Source organism: Falco punctatus (assembly GCF_963210335.1).
Source record: "Falco punctatus genome assembly, chromosome: 1".
Taxonomy (NCBI): domain Eukaryota; kingdom Metazoa; phylum Chordata; class Aves; order Falconiformes; family Falconidae; genus Falco; species Falco punctatus.
In genome coordinates this window covers 47,567,812-47,585,216 of record NC_137580.1, presented here as the reverse complement: position 1 = coordinate 47,585,216, position 17,405 = coordinate 47,567,812, and the positions used below count along the sequence as shown (strand labels likewise).

Genomic DNA, 17,405 nt, shown 5'->3' with positions numbered 1-17,405 from the left:
TATGTTATTTTTCCACTCTTACCAGAGTAACTAGAAAGGCGCTGATTGTACATGCTGCCTGACAGAGTGCACTGTATTCTTCAAGTAGGAGTGAGATGAACTGATGTGCCTGTGGTGGCCCTTGTATTGCTAATGTTGATGCAACTTTAGATCCCAGTGACAAGTGTCTGAGCAGACGAACCTTCATTTCAAGCACATATTCTCTAGCTTGCTGTTCCAACCGCTGGTAAAGCTGATATGGATCTCTTTCACAAAGCCTGTATTTTTAGAATATTTGTGACAAAAAAAAAAAAGCATATAACCAACAATTTTCACTTTCCTAAAAATATTTACCAGTTACCATCACTGTCATAAAAAAAAAAAAAAAAAAAAAAAGGGGCTAGCCTTTACGTAACTACCTTAAATCTGGAAGAAAACAGTCCAGTTCCCTACTTTTACATTGTGGAACTGAGCTCCTGTGCAGCTTTAGGACAAGGATGCTTGCACACCTGAGGAACAAATAAATTTAGGACCTTGGTATTTCACTTCAACTTCTGAGCTAAAAGTATCTTTACTCAATTTGCATACAACCCTACAGATACCTCGACTCTTAAGAGAAGCTTCTTTACAACTTCTCCACGTTCTTACATACAGTCCTAGTAAAAGTCCCAGCTGGAACAGCCAGACCTAGGCCAGACTAATATCCTGTAGAAGGACAGGCATTTACTTCAAGCCATTGAAGGAGCTTGACCCGCCAGGCAGCCAGAACATGCCTAAATACATACTGCACAGACTGGACTCGGTGACTGCTTTCGGGGACCCTTCTGTTGCTGGGCTGAATCGAAAGAAGACATTTCATACAATTACGAAGCTTTCAAGGCATTCATGAAACTCCTTCTCACCTACATTGACAGCTTCTTACCCCAAACTACAGATCTTTTGTACAAGGGCATTTTTTGCACCTTTTATTAAAGCTGTGCCACTCCACAGCAGAGGTGTGGGACTCACAGGGCCAGAAAGAACATCCTTCAGGGAACGTGACTCAGGGCACTCTACTGTGGTAGCTCCTAAGTGCAATCACTACTGACTGGTCTATTTTTTACATTTATTTTTTTTTAAAGTCTAGAATAGAGACCAGAATTTGGGACTCGCTTGTCCCCAGGATGCAGACTAATACTGAAACTCCAGAACTGTACTACCCTCCATGCACTTCATACCTGCAAGACTTGTCACTGTAAGACCCAGCTTCCAAGAGGGTCAGGGATTGTTGCTAAGGACAGCATACAGCTGGCCAAGCCTGACACTCTCCTGGAAGTGAGACATGGGTTTTTGTACCACCTCACACAGAAGAGAAGTGACCACGATGGCTGCTTTGAAGCACTTTAGAGCGCAAATGCACTATTTGAAGTCCTGTGCGTGGACTTTAAGCACTTCCCTCAGGTTCTTCACAGCACAGGGAGGTGGGGAAAAAGAAAGGGATTACTTAAGTAAAGAGTTAGATGAATGGAAGTCTGCTGTTATCTACTCCCTGCTCTTCCCTTATCGCTCACAAAATAGAGTACTATCATATTGCCATAAAGTGCTCCAATATACAATATGGACAGTACCTGGCACCACTACTTATTTTCAAGATGACCAGACAGTCTGTTTCTTGCCAGCTGCATCTAACAGAGCTGAGCACATACTGTGTTTTGTTGAAAATTGAAGAATTTCTGCTTTCTAACATAGATTTACTTGGCCACATCACGATCTCTGGCGTGCCATCTTCATGATTTGTTTGGGGGGGGTTGTGTTTTGTTTGGTTTTGTTTATACACTTCCAATATCACACTGATTAGCTGTGTTAAAAAAAATTCTGAGTGATGTTAGCATCACTGACTGGACATGCTGGTGTCCAAAAGTTTCCTTATCTCACCAGAATTTCATACCTTGATATATTAAGTACGTACAGAACCAAGGGAGAGCAACTATTCCTTGACCACACATTCAGTTACAGAGAAACTGAGAACCACCTCCTGGAGCACTTTAAGGCCAGCCACACTATTCTTAAATGGAAAAAACCCACAACTGAGGATCTCATTAAGCACATCTGCAACCTCACACCTAGAAAAGCTACAATTTCAACTTCTGAAATGCGAAAGAAGTTCTCCAAATCCACCTCATCTAGCTATCAATGGCTGCTATTATCTGGATTTTTTTTAAAGTGTATTCCAGCTGTTACAACTACAGTAAGATGCAAATACTATTATAACTCAGGTTAGCTCAACAACCTAAGATTTTCCTGTGGGACAATTCCAACTAAACATAAGTTATTTATAACTGTCTTAAAAATAACTATCTCAAAGTCTTTTGAAGAATAAGATTTTGGGACCTTCCCTAATTATACATTAATATTCCTATTGGAAACAGCATAAAAATTTAAGAGCTTCCCGTATGTTTGGTCCAGCATTTAAAAATCCTCCATGAAATAGAACTGACTGTTCTGACTTTGCATTGTAGTGGAGAGCACTACAAGCAACCAGCCTTACAGATGGTAAATAATATTTATTAAATAGCAATATTCCAACCTACTTAAGAATTAATTTTAAAAATCCTCTTAGCAGTTAATAGATTTTTTTCAGAGGGCTGTACCTATCCACCAGATCTTTCATTCCTTCTTTATCTGGTACCAAAGACTGGTCTTGGTCATCTGCCAAAGGGGTCCCAGCTTGGCGATATATACACCGAACCATATATCTTACTTCTGACCAGTAATTTTGAAGCTGCTGAGGTTCACGTTCAGGCTCTGCTGAATTCTCTCTGAAAATAATGACAAAAAACATGACACGCTATTTGTACATCACATAGGTGTACTGATTTCTACTATTCCAAAGATGCTCTTCAGGAAAAACAATATATATTTGAAAATGCCTAAAATCAAGTATAAAACTAGATAAAAGCTGCCATCCATAAGTTGCTGTTATTGTCAGATAGCCCTTTTAAAGAGTTTAAGCATATACGGACAAATAAGCTACAACACTGCTGACACTGACTACAGATGCCATGCTGTTGAGTTTGAATTCAGTTCTTACCTGCGCTCATTACAGGCCTCACAGTTGCATGCTATGTCTGAAGGAGAGGAATTGCTAAAATCTGCAGCAGGTACCGTCTGTGCACCAACAGTTATTCTTCCTCCTCCTACAGATTCCTGCTGTGATCCACTGTTTCCAAGAGGCATGTGCAAAAGGAAATCTTGGCTCTGAAATAAAAGAAAAAAAACCACAGAGGTAGCCTTCAGTTTTTAAGATAGAAGTTTGAAATGTCAATAGGTAGGCAAATATTAATGTGGCAATTCTTAATGCTGAATATATTTTGGGAGGACACGCAACAAGGCACAAAAATTTACCTTCAAAAAGCCTAATAAATGCAAAAGATGGACAGAGAAAACCAATGATACAAACATAGTTTCTTTTCTAATAACGGAAGTATGTTAGTTGTAATTATCACCTTTATGTACTCCAGCATAAACAATGAACTAAGCTAAAGGAAGGCTTGCATCATCCGTGATTCATCATAAACTAGTAATATCTCCTCACTCCCTACTTGACAGTATGTTTTACTTTTGTAGCTTAACTACCCCTTTGAGCAAAAATCATTAAATCTCCCTGTTTATAACAGCCATACTGCTTCACAGTAATGGATGTTAGAAGGCTGCCGTCATTGGGAATGGCTGCTATATCCTGTGTACAGCACTGTTCAGTACCAGCAGATGACACAAACCTCTCCCCCAGGGCTGCTGGTATTTTTGTCTCCTGTTTCTCTCCCTTCTCTGTGCTCCAGCCCCAGTACATGCCATGCTTCCCTCCTGCACCCTCCCCAGGTTGCCTCTGTCTGGTGCCACAGAAAGACCAAGGAAAATTCAGATAGTTAACCTCACAAAGGGGTGAATATACACAAGCAGACAGAGAATAGAATATAGTGTAATGATGAAAGTCACACTCGTAAGAGTAGAAGAAACAGAATCTAAGTAAAGGGGGAAAGGACAAAGTATGATATCCAATAAATTAAAAGGGAAAAAAAAACAGCAAGAAGCAAATGCAAACCTTGCTCTACTCAGAAATCCAAAATTCAGAATCAGAACTTTTTTGGAACAACGTGCCTGCTCAGTTTAGCTCACAGGAAAACCAACTCAAAAAGCGGTTCCAAAGCACAAAGTAGCATTCAGCCCACAGCCACATTTCTTCTTATTACACTAAAGTACTTCAACTTACCACAAGAGACTGCTCTATTGTAGCATGCCTCTCCTCCTTTTCGACTGTTCTTCGACAGTCTGGACACACCCACAGTGGAAGATGCAGCATATTGTTTGCTTTTGGAGATGAGGAAAGTGCTGTTTTGCTAGAATTTTTTATTCCGCTCTCTGAAAGCGAAGTATCTTTTCGTTCACTTCTACAAAGAAGACAATGCTCGCCAGTTGTATATGGTGCCCTTTGGCCCAAGCCAAAGGTAAACGGCGTCTACAAACAAATGTATTGACAGACAAATGGTTATTCACAGAACATGTACCAGGAAAAGTTATTCTGATATTTGGAAAAAAACCCACAAAACACTCAAAACAAAACCAGTCATTATTAAATGGTGAATATGCAGAATATCTCAAAATCAAATGCAGCAGTCTTAATATCCATGTCACAAACAGTTCTGATTATGAATACACTTCCATTTAAAAGTAATGTTTTCAGGGAGCATGGCCTACAGCCTTTCCCTCTAAAATAATTCAGCCTAGATGCAATCATTTAGTAAGTAAAACTAAAGAGGGATAGTACAATTCCTTCTACTGCTGGCATTCTTACAGATAAAAAGGAAAGTAACTGCTCTTTGAAGTTCTGTACCATCTCCTTTTTTAATACTAACTGAAACAAAGACACTGTCAGCTAAGCCTATTAGAAAAAAAAAAGCTTAACTCAGTTTTAATAAAACCAATCAGTAGGGTCTTAAAATCCACTACTAGCTATTGAATAAAGTAGACTTGGTAACTTATGAGGACAGAGGCAATTCAAAACCTAATTCCTCTTCCAAGATACTACTGTGCATGAAATTATGGTTCAGCCATGAAACGTTGATTACTCACCAAGACTGATACTCAAAAATACGTCAAGCAGCACAAGCCAAAGAGAACCCAACTTTACAAGACATAAGCAAAGTTATAATGAATGGAATAAAACATCCTGTAATGGCAGAATCACAGATTTGTCTGCTTATATTACAGCTACTAGCTCCAACGTAATTAGCAACGTCTTCTACATAAGCTTCAAAACAGTTAAATTCCTTCTCAAAGGAAAGGCAAAATTTAAGTCAGTCACGCAAACTTGCCTCTAGATACTGCTCCAGCCTCAATACTAACAAAAATACTGCTTTAAAGATCTCGTAGGGCTGAACTGCACAACCACAGGTGAAAAGTTCTTTAGGGCAAAGGACTAGTTCAAGCTATAACACAATTCACTCTCTTGTCTTCACAGCAACAACAATCCCATTCCCTATTGCTGACATCTAAAGAGAAACAACACAGCATTACAAACTGATTTTTCTGCTTTTTGCATTTATAAAGCTGACAGACATCGCAATATGGAGAGAGAAACTGAGAACTCTAGGCATAAAAAAAGACGAAAAAAATGACTGAATTCATCTGCAGAAGGATCTTCTTCTCTTCCAGAAGTTCATGAGAAATTGAAGTGAATAGATTTAGTAAGAACAGCTAATCTCTTTATCCGTTGATGCCACTTCAGGAATTCACACCTAAGCACTAAGGCAAGAAAAAGATGACAATTTACTCAAGTGTCTATTGCAGGTTTTCAGAAAACATTCTCGTGAACGAAGACTTGCTCTGCCTCATGAGAGGCTGGGACCAACCATCTCCTTATCAGCTCTATAATCACTAACAGATTTCTCAAATCAGACTTTCCTCTTGGCTGACCTGCACTCAACTGCAGATCATATTAATGTCTAAAAACCCTGCATGCAGGAGGCCACAGCTGCTCATTCCCTTACCCCTGAAAGTTTCCTGGCTAAAACTAATTTTTTTGAAGCCAGATTAATTCTGTTGGAATGACGATGACATCTTTAAAGCTACTGCAGGCAAATCCTTACAAACATCATCTGTAGGACATCTTCCAACACAAACAGGAAAAGCAAGAGCAAAAATTTAAAAGTTCAGAAGCTAAGACAACCTGACACCCTTTTGCCTAGAACTTAAGACTTATGGATACAATTTGCTTGAAGTTGCACCACAATCATCACAACAGCCATTGCAAATACAGCAGGAACAACAATCTTGATTCTGGCCAACTCTCAGACTCTAAAACCCTAACGATCTCCCAACTAGGCCTGTATTTATGACAAATTTGAAGTTCAAATGAAAGCACTTGTTTCTTAGAGCACAATATGAATCAACTGCTAAGAATGAGATTTCCTAAGCAGTTTATTTTTAACAAAACTGACAGTAAAACCTCAACAAAAACTAGACCATAAGCATCTCATATTCCCATTATGGTTCCATTATACTAAAATGAAGCTATGAATTGCAGCTTCTTATTTATTTAAAAGATTATAAATGCAGTGACTGTTCATGTGACCATTTCAACACCGTCAGTAGACTCTTCCTGGATTAGATGAGCTTGGAATTAGGTCACATATACATTTATACATGTCTTCAGTGTAATCAGAACAAAGTGTACATTTTGAGAGAAGCAAGATTTTTTTCCAGTAGTCAAGCTTCAAAAAATTGTGTGATGCATCTCTGCAAGTAAACATCTAGTCTCACTTTCTCCCTGAAACATGTTCGGATACAACATTCATAAATGAAAGCTGGAAGCGGGACAAGCCAGAACAAAAATAACTGCATCTCTGCTATGTATTTACATTTATTTCCAAGAATAACTTTATTACCATAAAACTGCATAGCTTTTTTTTACATCTCTGTCCAATTTCAAGCTTATTGTAACAATAACATTTTACTTTAGAAATAGTAGCTGTCACTGCTTTTTAAAGCTTGACTAGTGAAGTCATCAAAGTCCCAGCCACAAACAGAAATCTTTTTGAAGAGTTTTCTCTTGTACATCTAACACCATTGAATACCTTCTCCCATTAGTAAATAATTCTGCCAACATACACACCCACAAAATCTGGCTGCACATACCTGAGAAACACCTGTGAACTCTGATCCAACAGAACTCTCTGTAAACTGTGTACCATTTAGCGAAACCTGGGAAAAAATTAACAGTATATTGGTTACAATAGTTAATGCTAAAAGAGCATTAAAAACACTGAACAACAAAAGCTTCCCCTGCATCTGAGGGTTGGTAAAACAGCTTTTGAAACTTGAATGAATGTTTGACTGCAAAGATGGAAAGTCCCTTTTCTTTTGTAATAAAAGTTCTACAGATGCAAAAGTTTATAATTTATTTCTTTTAAGCTTTTGCACTATAGATGTTTTATTAACAACTCTGAGATAAAAAAAATGATAAGAGAAAAAAAGAAAAGTCATAAGCAAAATGGCATATTTCCTTCTGTATTTGATTGTTTGCATGTAGCTTTTAAACTCCATTGTGAATTGAGACAATTTCCAAAGATTCTTGCCTTTTGAAAGCTGAATACAATACTGCTTAGAAAAATATGCAGTGTTAACCAGGAGGACTCTTCCACAGCAAGCCTCTAAATCACATTCGGCTATTCCGCTGCAGCAGCCTGCAGTGCCCCAGGTTATAATTCATACAGAAACCTCTCAGAGCTATCTTCTATACCTTGTTTCTCCGCAAGTGTTAAGAGAGATTACACCACTGTAAGTGATGTGTCTTTCACAAGCTCCAAGTGTTTTTATTCAGTATTATTTGAGGACACTAAAACAAGAGTAAAGTTAAGACAGGATACAAATTGAAGTGACTGACAGTGAAGAGCCCTAGATCACACTGGACTTGAAGAAAAGGCATTTGATTTAAAGAAGAAAAAAAAGGGGGGGGGGGGGGGGGGGGGGCAGGGGGAATAAAGTCAGTCAACTATTTTATTCTTTAATTTCCCCTCTTCTCGGGTATTGGCCTGTCTCTTGAATTCCAGATATAATTTACCTCATGCCTCTGTTCTACCTTTCATATGCTTCTGTGCTCCAGTTTTTCACCTACTATTATCTGATATTAGTATTTTTAAGAACACTCTAAAGACTGCAACAAAAAACAGTCTCTAACATAGGAACCCCTACATCTTTAGTGTTAGATGTACAGAGTTCAGGAAATATTTTTACCCTGCTACCAAACCAGAAACAAACTGGAGCCTCCGCCAACACAAAGGAGCATCCTTCATGTTTACACATTCACAGAATAACTGACTGCTCAGTTTAGAAAGCCAGTGAGATTATTGCGAAGCCATTGTTTCCAGCAGTATTTTTCAAAGGCAAAGTAGAGGATAAAACACAATCTTCAAATCATTGTAGATAAGATACAAATCAGAAACCACACAACCTCACTTACATACCCCTATGCTGACTTCCAAGAGTAGGCATTTAAGAAAAAAACCCTCATATACAAGTCAAGCATCTCAGATCTAAAATCATGGGAGCAAAAATGGTCATGTGGAACAAGTTCCCTATTTTTATTCAGCCAATTTCCAAAAAGGGGAAAAAAGAAAAGGTCTCTTGGATTAAAGAAAAGAAAAGTCTTCTTCACCAAAAAAATAAATCCTCCAGTACTGGAGGTCCACTTGGTATTAGCATGTATAATGCATTCAATAACAAAGAAACTAGTAATAAAGTTTAGAATGAAATTGTTACCTGAAGCTCAAAAAAAAAATGTTTTTGAGATGAAAAAAAAAGACAAAAAAAAGACAAGTTTATCCAAAAACATTACCTACTCATTAAGGGAGTACATTTACCTTTTTTTACATTCAAGACAACCATAATGAGAAATGCATGAACTATCACATTTAAACATGTGACCAAGTCCAGTGACCAAGCTGAAGGCAGTCAGAAATGTTACAAAGGGAAGACAAAAACAGTGGGAAGTTTGTTATCCACTAATATGTCACAGGATGCCAAGACAAAATACTGACCATCAGGAGTGACTGCTTCATGGAATGAGTTTTCATGCTAACAACAAAAGAAAAGGCATCTCTTGATCTTGAACACTGTGCAGGATTTGGTTCAAAATATTAGTGTAACCCCCCCCAGAATTTCCTAGTAATCTAAATATCTGCAGAAAGAACAAAATTCAAGGAATTTAAAGAAACTAGTTAGATAAAGGAGGAGACTTGAAGAGAATAATCAAAAATTGTCTATAGGCAATGGGATTTAAGACAATTTTATGTGAGGCTTAGAGCTAATATAAAAATCACAAGAAGGACTTAAGCCGGGGTGAATAATGAAATGGCAGGCAATGGAAGGATATGGCTAAATAGCATATTAGAGAAAACATTAGAAGAATCTTGTAGAAGCTGTCCAAATGAGACTCAAACAATAGCAAGCTAAAAACAGACAGAGAAAAAAAAAAGAGACAGTCTCACAGATAATTTAAGGAAGGGGGGCGGGGGGGGAGTATAAAAACTACAACTACATTATTTTTCAAGGCTCACAAGGAGCAGTAGTAGGTAGCCTGTCAAGATCTGTAATGCTAACAAACAGATGCATTAAAAAATGCTCAAACAAGCTAAGGTCATAGCAGAAACACCACATTTATTTTTTGCATCTTCATGTTAACTACAGAGGAGTTTCAAGTTATTTTCCCAGTGAAAAGCGTATTTATGGGAGATGCATTAAAGAATCTGTCTCAAAGCAAAGCACTGCTAGAATAAAAAGTATAGAGCAAATGGACCACTCAAAAACTAGCAAACCACCAAGAGTGGTTATCATTCAGCCAAGGGTTCTAAAGAAGCTCAAGGACGTTATAGTTGCACTAATAATTTCAGTATGTTAATGCTTGCTTTATACTTCACCAGTACTAGAGAAAAATATGATTTAAAAGAATATATTTATTTACGAAACTTTCAAAAAAGATGCAGTAAACTGCAGTTATCCAAAGTCTGTATCAGGAAAATGCCCAAGACTAAAAAGTTAAGCAATAGCACTAAATTCTTCATGTTACAAAAGAGACAGAAGAATGGCAGGACCTTACAAGATCTAGTTACTGGGCCATATGTTGACAGATACAATTCTGTGTGCAGAGATTTAAAGTAGAAGTAACAAGCTACACAGATATCACTTTTGGACAACCCTAATTTTTTTTTCATTAAATAAAATTTATTTTTACACTCCTGAGTATTCTTTTTCATCATTTTTAAGTTTTACATTTTAAAAACCTGTTTCATGAAGATAAGGGCCAGAAGGAAGGCTGACATGGACCAGGAACATAAGAATCTCTGCATGCACTCTTCACCATAATGGGAAGGGGTGGGGGAATAAAAAAAATTTCTGTTCTTGCTACAAATATCATTTACAATGGAAAAGATATATGGAAATACTGTTTTTCTTGCAAGCTGTTGTCACACTAACTCACCCTCTATAAAATGTTAGTTTTCTGGATAATACAGCATACACCGACTTGGCAGAATATAATTAATATCAGAAAATATGAAGAAAGTGAGAATCACAGCTTAAACAATGCTCCTTGATTTCACCTGCACGACCTTGAAGAACTGGTTGAGCAGTTAGAACAGAAACACTCAAAGACTGCCATAATTTGCCCCAATAGCCTATCACTATCAAAATCAGACCTTCAGTGGGCTGAATGACATACTACTAGACAACACACCCCCATCTTTCTTGCAGCTGAAGCTGGTGAAGTCACACAAACACTATGAAAGTGAGAAGGATGCAACGTCTCAGGAGAGCTCAGGAAAAGAAAAGCACGGGAAGAAAATTTAGATTTGGCTCATCATCACTGAACCCTAACCATTTCAACGGAAACGCGATGCTCAAAAGGAATGCAGGATTTAATCAAATCTCTCCTGGGGGAAAACAGCTAGAAAATATTGCACTGATTTTCTCAGGCACATTAGGGAAAATATTGACTAGAAAAAACTACAATGTTATCAAGAGACAATTAAGGCTACACTTTATTTTACAATGTCCTAATATAACAAAGGTATTCCATACCACTTGAATTAATTCCCTTACTTTTATATAGGGAAGTGAAAAATTAAAGTCTGTTAAAACATCTGAAACAACACATTTTCTGTGTCCAAGTAACACTAAGGACAGGTACTGCACTTAACCCTGGCGACTCCCCCCAAAACTCATCAAGGTATCTTGTCTATGCCACTTAACTCTCCTGCCTACATTTTTTATGCCAAAATCCATTTGCCACAGCTGTTCTGTGCTAAGCCTTCTCTCAGGCACTTCTAGTCAGCCAGCACACTACAACATTGCTCTGCAGCTTCACATAGCAGCTCTGCCTCGCTTTCCACCACTGTCGCCCAACACCATTTGGGAGCCAGCAGTCTCAAGTTGCACTGGCTGGTGAAGACCTCCCTCCCCATAGCCCAAGTGAAGCTCTGACTTGGGTGCTCTCCAGTCACAGCCTGAGCTGTTCCTCTCCTCTCCCAGGCACAGCTAAATTGGTCACAGAACTACAGAACTGCTGCTGGCAGATGAGCGCCACTCACAAAATACCAAGTGATTTTCAGATATGAAAAAAAAGATTCCTTTATGCCTTCACAGTTCAAGAGGTAGGAAATGATGGGATTTCAGTAAGTGAAAATTTAGCATCCTTCCTTCCTCTCTAACCCCAACCAATACAAAGGATAAACCACTGTGAAAGTCAAATGCATGGATGAGGGGAAAGAATAACGCTAAGTGCATGAGAGAAAGGGTCAACAGTAGGTAGCAAACAAAATCTGATGAAGGCATCTCTGGACTGATAAGACCTGGAAAGGCACATGGGAGGACAATTATTCTACACATGCACCAGAGTTATCTTCTCCATTCATCTAGTACAAAGCACCAACAGACAGGACAGCATGCTGGCCAGACCTCTAGCACAGCAAGGTTTTAGGATTTGTTGGCTTTAAACATTGCTCCTGAACGTTGTCAGTAGTGACTGTAGTCTTTGCAGTAGCAACAGCCTCTGCAGATGGTATATCACAGCACTCAAAATATACTGAAATGTAAAAACCAGCAGTAAACTACCAACAGTTACACCTTCCTTAATCCCTTTAAGTCCCTATTATACCTAGTTAACTATCTGGTATGCACAGTTTTTCAGAGGAAGAGCAAACTGAAAACAGACCTACTTGGCAGTGTCATTCCCCTTACGTAGGTGATTTCATGTATTTCAACATTATGATTATTTTTCAGCTGCTGTACTTTAAGAAACCCTTGCACATTTTTTAAAGCATTGGAAGAACCCATTCATGAGATGAAGCAAAGTACTGCCTGGTTTCTCACAGAAAAGGTTATCTTGGCTACACTCTGGACAGACTAGTTCCAAGTACCATATGATAGGAAGAACAAACTCACCAGAATAGTGTAAGCCCTGCACAATATTAACTACTCCAAAACCAAAGCAAAACAAAGCTTATGTGCCTAAAAGCAGAACATTACCCGCACTACAAAGAACAGTGAGCTCCATTTTTTCATCAAAGTAGTTGTTACGGGTGGTCTAACACGGGGAAAAATATCGTCCAGGGTGGTTCTGGAATCAGATGAGCAATGACCCAGAACTATATTCAGGAATCCTCTCAGAAAGGACCACCACATTACTAACGCAGCTACAGGTATATTTATCATCAATATCAACATGGCCAAGAAATGTAGAAGTGTCCTCTGACACAGTGTGTGCCTGGGGCTGCTGCACTCAGCCAGGGGCACCTGGGCTGGCCCACGGTGACTAACAGTCCCTGTCCATGGTCATGAAAGTCTGACACCAAAGTGGCAGGTGAACAAGAGGGTTTTTTTAATAGAAGGTAAGATAGAGGTCTAAAGATTTCTGATGTCTCAGATAATCCCCAAAAGTACCAGAGGTTTTGCAGTAAGAGGACATGCCCTTTTAGAAGAGCATACTAAAATGATATGTTAAAAAAACATCAAATGTAAGAGTTCTCCCTAGCGCTGGAGTATGAAGAATGCAAAATTAACATACCCAACAACAGGCAGGAAAACAATCAGCAATACACAACACATTTCCAGGTTCATTGGCACAGCTATACTCAAAAAACTCAAGGTGCTATCAGAGTTTATTATTACTGTTTTAGAAGAAAAAAATCTTTTTACGTCAGTTACAGAAAATTTAACTCCATACAGCTTGTAAGCAGTAGCCTGGAAATCGGTAAATGTTTACTTGGCAACAGTAAAAAGCTTGGAGGCTCCTACTTCCAAACATAGTTCACGTAGTCCTGGTTTAGCGTGATGCAGTAGCAAAACACACCTTTGAGGTGGGGGCAATGGGGTGTATATGAATGAAGACCAGCAAATACTTTTATTAGCTATAATGATAAAAGATGAACAAACTACAGAATCATAGAATGGCCAGGTTGGAAGGCACCTCTGGAGATCATCTAGTCCACACCCTGCTAAAGCAGGTTCTCCTACAGCAGATTGCACAGGATGGCATCCAGGCAATTTTTGAATGTCCCCAAAGAAGAAGATACCACAGCCTCCATGGGCAGCCTGTTCCAGTGCTCTGTCACCGTCAAAGGAAAAACATGTTTCATCATATGCAGATGGAACTTCTCGTGTTGCAGTTTGTGCCCCTTGCCCTGTCCCTGGGCACCACTGAGAAGAGCCTGGCCCCAGCCTCTTGACACTCGCCCTTAAGGTATTTGTAGGCCTTGACAAGATCCCCTCTCAGTCTTCTCTCCTCCAGGCTTAACAGCCCCAGCTCCCTCAGCCTTCCCTCATCAGGGAGATGCTCCAGTCCCCTCATCATCTTTGTAGCCTCCGCTGGACCCTCTCCAGTAGTTCCCTGTTTGTCTTGAACTGGGGAGCCCAGCACTGGACACAGCACTGCAGATGCGGCCTCACCAGGGCAGAGCAGAGGGGGAGGATCACCTCTTCACCTGATGGCTGTGGTCCTCCTAATGTCCCCCAGGATCCCATTGGTCTTCTTGGCCATGAGGGCACGCTGCTGGCCCATGGGCTACTGGCTGCCCACCAGTACTCCCAGGTCCTTCTCCACAGAGCTGCCTTCCAGCAGGTCAGCCCCAGCTTGCACTGGTGCACAAGGACCTGACACTGGCCTTTGCTGAACTCCGTGAGGTTCCTCTCTGCCCAGCTCTCCAGCCTGCCCAGGCCTCGCTGAATGGCAGCGCAGCCTCTGGGGAATCAGCCGCTCCTCCCAGTTCTGTATCACCAGCCAACTTGCTGAGGGTGCCTCAGCCCCTTCATCCAGGTCACTGATGAACAAGTTGAACAGGACTGGAGCCAGTACTGACCCTGGGAACACCGCTCGCTACAGCCTCCAGCCAGACTCTGCGCCACTGATCACAGCCCTGTGAGCTCTGCCATTCAGCCAGTTCTCAGTCCACCTCGCTGTTCTCACCTGACCCACACTGCCTGAGCTTACCTGGGAGGATGTTACGGGAGAGTGTCAGAAGCCTTGCTGAGGTCAAGATAGACAACATGACCCCCCTGCATCTACCCAGCCAGTCATTCCATCATAGAAAGGTAACAGGTTGGTCAGGCATGACTTTCCCTTGGTGAATCCATGTTGACTGTTCCCAATAACCTTCTTTTCCTCCACATGCTTCAAGATGACCTCCAGAATGAGCTGTCCCATCACCTTTCCAGGGATGGAGGTGCGGCTGACCAGCCTGTAGTTTCCTGGGTCCTCCTACTTGCCCTTTTTGAAGACTGGAGTGACACTGGCTTTCCTCCAGTCCTCAGGCACCTCTCCTGTCCTCCACGACCTTGCAAAGATGACAGAGTGGCTCGGCAATAACATCTGCCAGATCCCTCAGCACTCAGGGGAGTATCCCAAGGGGGCCCATGGGTTTTTGAGTGTCAAGTTTAAGTTCTCTAACATGATGCTATTAGACTACAGGGTAATATTCTTTTCTCTAGAGTTCCCCTCTTGCCTCCAGGTCTGGGAAACAGCGAGGGCCAGCCATCCTACCATAGTATCCCTCCCTGATTTAGAACCAGGAGTGTTTTGCTTAAGAAATTGACATTATGAACATCTACATTTTTCATGTGATAATCCCACATCTCTAGTGACACTGATCAGAATGCAGTTATACTTACTTGCTTGCCAGGGAGTCTCAGTACTGTAGGAGACACGCTAACAGAAAAAGTGATTATTGATTAGCTGCAAACATCACCAACAGGGAAAGCTGTGAAGGTTTCTTACACAAGATCCTTCGTTTTACCAAGGATGCCAAAGTACCAAATGGAAGCCAGAGAAAGCAAAGACAAGAAGATAACTAAAATTCAAATATCCATATTAAGGCAGCCAACATTTCATCTGGCCAACTGATTAATTTTGCAGACTATTAATCCATTTTACACAGCATGCTATTCTGGGCATTAACACTCATGAAGTTATCCTTTCCCAGACCGGGCTGCATTATTCTAGGGTAGTTCACACTCTTGACATTGGAAAAAATTTCAACGAAGACAAACATATCCATAAACAAGTTAGTGATGCAACAAATCAGTCCCTTGGTACTCCTTTAGAAAGCTACTGGACTACATGTAATTTCAGAGAACCTTTAAATCTTTATGTCAATTATCAGGGAGATAAAGTGAAGGCTGTGGAAGAACAAGCATTTCAAGGAGTGTTACAAGGCTTTCGTGATTCTCTTTATATCTGAAATTTGAAACATAAAACCTGAATATTACTTTCAAATATTTCCCACATGGCATCCTTGTCTAAACTGGAAAGACATGGATTTGACAGATGGACCACCTGGTGGATAACGAATTGGTTGGATGGTCATACTGAAAGCATTGTGGTCAACAGCTCAATGTTCAAGTGGAGACCAGTGACAAATGCCATTCCTCAGGGTTCCATACTGGGACCAGTGCTGTTCAGCATCTTTGTTTGGCACTACAAACAACGGTATTGAGTGCACCCTCAGCAAGTTTGCCAACAACACCAAGCTGAGTGGTGCGGTCAACATGCTAGAGGGAAGGGATGCCATCCACAGGGACCTTGACAGGCTTGAGAGGTGGGCCCATGTGGACCTCATGAAGTTCAGAAAGGCCAAGTGCAAGGTCCTGCATGTGGGTCAGGCCAATCCTCAGTATCAATACAGGCTGGACAGAGAATGGATTGAGAAAAGCCCTGAGGAGAAGGACTTGGGGGTGCTGGTGGATGAAAGGCTCGGCATTGCCCAACAATATCTGCTTGTAGCCCAGAAAGCCAACTGAATCCTGGGCTGCATCAAAAGAAGTGTGGCCAGCAGGTAAAGGGAGTTGATTCTCCCCCTCTACTGGAGAATACTACCTGGAATGGTGTCTCAGCTCTGGGTCTCCAAACATAAGGACATGGACCTATTGGAGCAAGTCCAGAGGAGGGCCATGAAGATGTGAGGTATGGAACATCTCTCCTATGAAGACAGGCTGAGAGAGCTGGGGTTGCTCAACCTAGAGGAGAGAAGGCTCTGGGTAGACCTTAGAGCAGCCTTTCAGTACTTAAAAGGGGCTTATAGGAAAGATGGCAATAGAATTTTTAGCTGGGCCTGTAGCAATATGATAAGGGGTAACAGTTTTAAACTAAAGGAGGGCAGATTTACTTGAGGAACAGGTTGCCCAGAGAAGTTGTGTATGTCCCATCCCTGGAAGTGTTCAAGGACAGCTTGGACAGGGTTTTGAACAACCTGGCCTACTGGAATGTGTCCCTGCTTGTGGCAGGGGGACTGGGACTAGATGATCTTTTAGATCCCTTCCAACCCAAACCATTCTATGATTCTATGAAGTATAGATAAACTACCTTTTAGATCTGAAATAATGAAGTAGCAGGAGAGAGAGAAGTTGCCAGAAGTTGAACCACAGCCAGGAGTAAGGCGCTAGTGAGAAACCTGGCAGAGGCTCCAGATGGCAGAACGCACTACACATCAATACAGCTAGTATGTCAACTCAACCCTTACTTACGCTGGTATCTAATACACAGCACATTTATGTTCAATAACTATCACACTTAACAGAAATGATTAACATCATACCAGAGAGCTCAGTCAAATATATAACCTTACCATGCTGATCTGAAGTAGACATAAGCCAAAACTCCACTTGACAGACAAGGAGCTAAGCACAACATGACTGCACACACACACACACACAATTGTCACAGAGTTCATTTGTGGAAGCAGATTCCCTGCAGAACATGTTAGCTGTGAGATATATCAATTAGCTACAACAACTGACAGCATGTTACTAAAACTGATTTATGTACACTCTTGTGTATATACATTTGGATACCACATGTTGGATGTCTTGTGACTGTAAAGCATGCTAGCCTATCATGTTACTCT

At 40.6% G+C, this 17,405-nt stretch overlaps 1 protein-coding gene and 1 long non-coding RNA gene across 10 annotated transcripts in view; one reads left to right on the top strand and one right to left on the bottom strand.

Moving 5' to 3' along the window:
* Positions 1-17,405, top strand: part of LOC308073156 — a 117,179-nt gene that overhangs the window by 48,043 nt on the left and 51,731 nt on the right. The window lies entirely within an intron of this gene.
* Positions 1-17,405, bottom strand: part of FAM193A (family with sequence similarity 193 member A) — a 153,382-nt gene that overhangs the window by 85,666 nt on the left and 50,311 nt on the right. For all 9 annotated transcript variants that reach the window (XR_013931805.1, XR_013931806.1, XM_080410212.1 and 6 more), the window contains exons 2-6: positions 7,153-7,218; positions 4,229-4,474; positions 3,050-3,216; positions 2,610-2,777; positions 23-257 (exon numbers count right to left, since the gene is read on the bottom strand). Coding sequence is in view for 7 of the 9 variants with exons in the window: in XM_080410212.1 (XP_080266338.1) it covers positions 23-257; positions 2,610-2,777; positions 3,050-3,216; positions 4,229-4,474; positions 7,153-7,218 (882 nt within the window). In the remaining 2 variants the exon portion in view is untranslated. The remainder of the gene's footprint in view (positions 1-22; positions 258-2,609; positions 2,778-3,049; positions 3,217-4,228; positions 4,475-7,152; positions 7,219-17,405) is intronic.